General features: G+C 36.2%; 1 protein-coding gene and 1 long non-coding RNA gene across 2 annotated transcripts; both read left to right on the forward strand.

Moving 5' to 3' along the window:
- The first annotated feature begins 296 nt into the window (after nucleotides 1–296).
- LOC108268749 (uncharacterized) lies at nucleotides 297–4,240 on the forward strand. The gene is made up of 3 exons (XM_053682078.1): nucleotides 297–342; nucleotides 2,375–2,722; nucleotides 3,882–4,240. The coding sequence occupies exons 1-3, from the start codon at nucleotides 297–299 to the stop codon at nucleotides 4,238–4,240; spliced, it is 753 nt and encodes a 250-aa protein (XP_053538053.1).
- Nucleotides 4,241–4,391: 151 nt separating this feature from the next.
- On the forward strand, nucleotides 4,392–6,221 carry LOC128633489 (uncharacterized). Its single transcript, XR_008396901.1, has 3 exons — nucleotides 4,392–4,487; nucleotides 5,717–5,760; nucleotides 5,868–6,221. It is a non-coding gene; the product is annotated as an uncharacterized LOC128633489 (long non-coding RNA).
- Nucleotides 6,222–6,937: the final 716 nt, after the last annotated feature.

Below are 6,937 nucleotides of genomic sequence, written 5' to 3' on the forward strand. Positions count from 1 at the left end.
ATTGTCACAAACCATGACTGTGGCCACCCGGTTCCCCTGGCTGTCTGCAGGGGTTGGCGGACTGCCATACTCGCCTTTTGTGTCTCCTTCGCACTAGTGCTGGCCCGGGCTCCACTCGTGGATGCCCAGGTGAACTCGACACAACAGGGAAGGAACTGGCTGAATGCCGCCATATGTCGAGCTCACTCAGCAGGTCTGCTTGGTAGGCCTGCAAAACTCTCATTGTCTGCATTGACCTACAAGCAAGACTACTACTGCATAGGCCTTGTCCACCAATGCCTTACACAGTGGCTAGGATGGCAAAGCCGGCCCACCTAAATTATCTGCCGTCCATGGAGAGAGGTAGCTCGCAAGCGCTTCCTCCACGTTCAGCATAGCTAAATAGCCATGCCGTTCATTCCCCACAATGGACAAATAATCCAACATCATGGGGTTATACTGTAAATACAGCTTATGCATGGTTTTCCCCCAGAAGCCTGATATTTTGTCATGCACTTCTGGAAGAAAGGGGAGTTCTCTGCACTGTGAGGGATTTACTTTCACTGGGGAGAAAAAATCTCATTCAGACTTAGTAATCACTTCAATTCAGTTTTTGTTACACCCTTCTGGCTCCTTGGAGTCAGAGAATAATTATTATTATTTTTGTGTGTTTTTTCTCTTTGTTTTCACTCTTCCATAGTGGAAGGAAGAGTCACGACGCGAGCTCCAAAATCCAGCGGAGAGTCGAACCCGGAAGACAGAGCAAGAGATAGAGCAGTGCTCGTCTCCGGCTCCTCTTCCGGATCCATAAGAGATCCCCCAAACCTGAGATGGCTATCTGCCTAGGCAGCGGCCGGCCCAGATCCACAAGGCTCTGAAAGCCAACTCGCTTCGGCGTCCGAGAAGAGCACGAGTTGCGAGCAGAGCTGCTTAATGTAGGCGTTACCATGTGCAGCCTCTAGAGGCTTCCATCGTATGCTACATCCCTAGACACTTCACCCGGAAAGTCTGCGCTATTCCCCGTGAGGAAACGGGAGCAAGCCATAACACACTTCCTGAATTCTCTCACTCATATTTTTCTCTCTCTCTCCTTTTCTCTCTCCTTTTTTTTCCTTCTCTTTTTTATAAAGGGATAGAAAGTCCAGAGATTTCGAGAAAAGATAGAGAGGAAATTAAGCGTATTTTGTTTCTTTACACAAACAACCGACACGCAGTCTCGCTGAAGATAATAACTGTCTGAATAGATGTGGTTTCTGTAATAATCAAGTCACAGTGCAATAATGTAGTGTTAATATTGTTTTTAAGATACAGAAATGCCACACTGGTGCCAAGGAGGAGCTCAGAAGAGCATTTTTTTTTTTTCATTTACCAATAATATATCTAGAGTAAACCTTGCATGTACTGGTATCTACTTTGCATCTGTAAGTGGGACGAGTCTGTGGTTTAATCGTGAGAAGAAGGAAGTCTTAAGTAACCTACTTTCCGCTTCTGGGTGACCAGAAACAAGCACAACATGCATATAAAAGAAACCACGACAAGAGTCATCAGCTATTCAGCTCTGTTATAGTACCTATTTATGGTCAGAAATAGGCAACATGGAAAATGCAGCTTATTCTCTGTCCTGAAAAGTAAAATTTATAGTTTTACCTCTGCATAAAGCATTTACTGAAAACAGATGGATGAATACATGAAATACATGTGCTGTGCAATTATTGAAGTGAAATGATAACAATTCAAAACAGATGTTTTACTTTACTTTCTTTTTATTATAAGCTTTCTTTGAACATATATATTTTTTATTTTTTTTAAATCCCCACCTCATTTTTATTTCAAATGTTTACCTGAATCTGTATTTGATTTTACTTGAATAATAATAATAATAATAATAATAATAATAATAATAATAATAATAATAATAATAATAATAATAAAAAAACACACATTTTATTTAAGTTCAAAGAATAAGCTAAATTTTTGTGTGCAATACTTCTACTTTAACTTCTACTTGGTTTTGTAGTTTGTTCTACTTCTTTTTCCCCTACAGACTTCTGGTGGTCAAAGTGTGTAACAAAAATAGAAACATGTAGATAGAAGGATATAGAACTTGTGACTTGTAACTCAGCCAATCAGGTGAAAGTCTCCAGTACAAAATACTTGGTGCTTTCCTCGTTTATTTATTTATTTTGTTCTCGAAGAGCTCGATCTGAATATTATTTCACCTCTGAAGATGGCTCCAGTATGGACAGTTATTTTATTTCTCAACACAATATGTAAGTTTTAAAGACACTGAATTTAAACTGGCTATAGTTACACTTATTAGTTCTTTGATTTAATATATTTTCATCCATTGTTTATTTCTCTTTGTCAATTCTATCTAATTTAAATTATTTTCTAGCTCCAGCTCTATCTGTGGATTTGTCCAGACCATCATTTCTCTCAGTGAAGTCTGGAGAACGTGTTACTCTTAAATGCCCATTTGGAGATATTCCTAAGGCTGAAAGTGTGGTCTGGTACAAGCAAATATTTGGAGAAATGCCTCAAAAAGTGGGAGAAAAATTATCATTTAAAGGTATCAAAATTTCCCCTGAGTTCAGAACTTCAGGATTTACAATGGAGGCGACTGATAACGGCATCTCTCTGATAATTCCACATATAATAAAGGATGATGGTGGACTTTACTACTGTGGAAGATTTAGCTGGGAGAATTTTACATTATCTAATGGAACTTTCCTGGATGTAACAGGTAATAAACTAAATCAAATCTGTCTAAAGCTGTGCATATATTTAATACATTTATGTTCCTTTTGGAATTTCTAAATGACCAAAGTATCAATTTGTAAATTGAATATATACTATATTTAATTAACAAAATGCTTTTAGAAATGATGGATATTGCAGATGTTAGTGGAGAATATTTGCACTTATAAAGAATTATAGTATTTTTTTTCTTTTTTTAGAAAAGAAATAGTACTGGAAATGTATTAATATTGATTAGGATTAGCTTTAAAGTGTTGGCTGGGCAGACTGTGGTACAAAGTGGCCTGATACCAAATTTAGGGTTGAGAAAATAAAAGATTATATAGAAACTTTTTATTGTGCTTTCTTAGGTCTTAAAGTAGAACTGTTTTGACATGTAAAGAGTAAATATATTTTACCTGCTCAGACATCTGTCCAACAAGCATCACACCCTCGACATAGATTAGACAGCTAAACATTTTATGTAAGTTTAATTCAAGGTCACGTTTTTACATGTAGTGCATGAGGTTTTACTTTCATTTGTGATTTTCTCACATTTTCCATTAATATTCACATGTTCATTAAGTACTTGTAGGTGATATTGCTTTCCACATATTGTTCACATGATGTCACGTGTTTATTTGAATTCACGTGCAATTTCAGGGCATAACATGGTGAGATGCACCATTTGCTCTTCAAATATGATCGCATATCCCTCGCATCATGAAAAAAAAACACAAAAAAAAAAATCAAACAAACATCTGATTACATGTGAAATGTAAAGTAATTGTTCTATACGGGAACCTGTGCTCACTAAAAGTGTCATGCTTAGTGTTGGGGAGAACTTACACTAACTTACACACATTACACTTATATAACAGACACTTGCCCCTCAAGTCCTGATTGTTTAGAATGAATTAAATTAAACTGTAATATAAGCAATGTATAATAAAAATAATGTGTACAATGAAAAATCTGTAAAATATAATGATTAACATAAAATGTCATTTTAAAATAATTATTTGTTTGTTTTATTTAATTTATTTATTCAACATATGAAGAGCCTTGAACTGATGAAATTATTGTTTGGTTTTGTCCCAACCGCTAACTAGTACAAATTTATAAAGAGAGCCATGGTCTTACACTCTCTATATTCCACTGAACAGGTGATGGAGATGTAAAAGTGTCAGTGTTCCAGAGCGGCGTGTCGGACTCGGTTCCTGCAGGAGCGTCAGTGACTCTGCAGTGCTCGGTTCTCTCTGAGAGAAGATCAGCAGAACTCCAAGTGCTCTGGTTCAGAGCTGCTCCACCACAATCCCATCCTCAAATCATTTACACTCATCACAACAGCAGCCATCAGTGTGAGAGCGGCTCTTCTACACACACCTGTGTGTACAACTTCTCCAAGAACATCCTCAGCCTCAATGATACTGGAACTTACTACTGCGCTGTGGCCGTGTGTGGGAAGATCATTTTTGGGAATGGGACACGAGTACAAATAAAGAACATTCCAAAATCTGGTTAGTAATTTTAATTTTGTGTGTGTGTGTGTGTGTATATATATATATATATATATATATATATATATATATATATATATATATACGATAATAGCTGTTATATCACTTGTAGCATACATATTTATTGTTATGATATATATTGTCCTGCAGTAAGAACAATCTATCTCGCAGTAGTGGTGGCAGTGTGTTTGGTTGTGATCTTCACTCAAGCATTTATAATCTGTCAAAAGAGGCACTGTGACCAATCTAGAGGTGAGTCTGTGAGATACAGAACTGTAAATAATTTTGTAAACTATATAGTACTTTACTTCAATGTTATGTGCTATTTTACGTGTAGATTCATGAGAAAAAATCCTGGTTAAATTTATAGTGGCATAGGCACTAATATATATATATATATATATATATATATATATATATATATATATATATATATATATATATAGAGAGAGAGAGAGAGAGAGAGAGAGAGAGAGAGAGAGAGAGAGAGAGAGAGAGAGAGAGCTAAATAACTTACTTCCCTTATTAAAATGCAAATCAATTTATATAATTTCTGACATGCGTTTTTCTGGATTTTTTTGTTGTTATTCTGTCTCTCACTGTTCAAATAAATCTACCATTAAAATTATAGAATGATCATTTCTTTGTCAGTGGGCAAACGTACAAAATCAGCAGGGGATCAAATACTTTTTTCCCCCTCACTGTATATATATATATATATATATTTTTTCAATATGTGGTCATTTTTCCAACCAACATTCAGAATCCAAGTAGGAAAAAATAAGTATACCCTGCGATTCACTAACATGTAGAACTATCGTTAGCAACAGAAACTTAAAGTAAAAATTTACTGTAGGAGTTTATCGGTCTCTCACATTGTTTCGGAGAATTTTTTTTAATGTGCTTGAGGTCTGGACTTTGATTTGGCCACTGGCCAGAATAGTGAATTTCAAATTGTTTGTAGATTGCCTATTAACCCTTCCCAGATTGATGAGCAGCAACAATCGCTCTCTGAGGTCATGGCTGATGTCCTTTCTTTTTGGCATGATGCAGTGCTCCAGAGCACTAAACTGCCAAATAATCTTCTTTTCTAGAGGTAGCCACACTTCTTGATGATTATCTAATCTTGTGAATTTCATTAGTAACACCTGGCTGCTAATTACTCTCTTAATGATTGTGGAAGTTGTAAGGGGGGTGTACTTGTTTTTTTTTTTTCCCACCTGGTTTCTGAATGTTGGTTTACCTTTTCAGAAAATAACTACATATTGAAATATGTTGTGTTTTCTTTATTTATGTTTATGCTGTTGTGTTCATAGAAGTTTGTGTGGACCACACAATTGTTATTTATACCCTGATAAATAAAATATAGATTTAATGGAGGGGTACTTTCTTTGTCCCATGCCTGTATATATTGCTTTACATTTAAAATAGCTTTGAATGTTTTTTTGAAGATTTTTGAAGATTTTTTTCTCTCTTTGCAGTGAGACCCCAGCAACATTCTGTGGTATTGCAACCAGCCAACCTGGTAAATAATCTTATATTCTTCTTATTATTTAAACAACCTATTAAATTTCACTCCCATGATTCAGTTACCTGTGATTTAAAATGAAGTTTGCATGTTCATTCCCACAGGGCCACGATGATTCGGTGGAACTGAATTACGCTGCTTTACATTTCAATAAGAAGAATACCAAAAGAGTGACAAGAAAGAGAGAAAAATCTGAAGACTGTGTTTATTCTAAAGTGTCATCTGATACTTAGATTATATAGTCCCCTGCAAAACTACTGGAACAGCAAGGCTGATTGTGTTTATTGTAGACCTAAGGCATTTGGGTTTTAGATCAAAAGATGAATATGATAAAAGAGTTTAGAATTTCAGCTTTTATTTACTGGTATTTACATGCAGTTATGTTAAACTACATAAAACATAGCATATTTTGTATTAGACCACCCGATTTTTAGGTGAGCAAAAATATTGGAACACATTACTGACAGGTGTTTCTTGTTACCCAGGTGTGTCCTGTTAGATTGATTGTTTAAAAAATAAATACCTGTGAACATCTACTCTTGGTTTTAGCTTTCAGTTTCACCTGTGAATACTGCATTTGTTGTTAAAAAAGGATAAGCCAACATGATGATCAGAGAGCTGTCTGTAGGTGAAAAGTCATTGTCATTTTGAAGCTGAGAAAAGAGGGAAAATCAATCAGAGGCACTGCACAAACAATGAGCATAGCCAATATAAAAATTATGAATGTCCTGAAAAAGAAAGAAACCCCTGTTGTACTGAGCAACAGACAGTGAATGGGTCAGCCAAGGAAAACAACAACAGCTGATGACAGAAACATTGTGATAGTTGTGAAGGAAAACAACAAAACAACAGTCAGTGACACAATCAACAACCTCCACAGGGCAGGGGTGAAGGTATCACAATCTACCGTTCGAAAAAGACTTCAAGTACAGAAATATAGGGGCCATACCACAAAATTCAAACACACTGCCACTGTTGGGCCCTTGCGCAAGGCCCTTAACCCTCTCTGCTCCAGGGGTGCCGTACCATGCGCTCTGATCCCAACCTCCTAACATGCTGGGATATGCGAAGAAAAAGAATTTCACTGTGCTGTAATGTTTATGTGACCAGTAAAGACTCCTTATCATTATCATCAGCAGTAAGAATCAGAAAGCAAAAAATTGGAATTTGCATG

The sequence above is a fragment of the Ictalurus punctatus genome, chromosome 8 (assembly GCF_001660625.3).
Source record: "Ictalurus punctatus breed USDA103 chromosome 8, Coco_2.0, whole genome shotgun sequence".
NCBI lineage: Eukaryota > Metazoa > Chordata > Actinopteri > Siluriformes > Ictaluridae > Ictalurus > Ictalurus punctatus.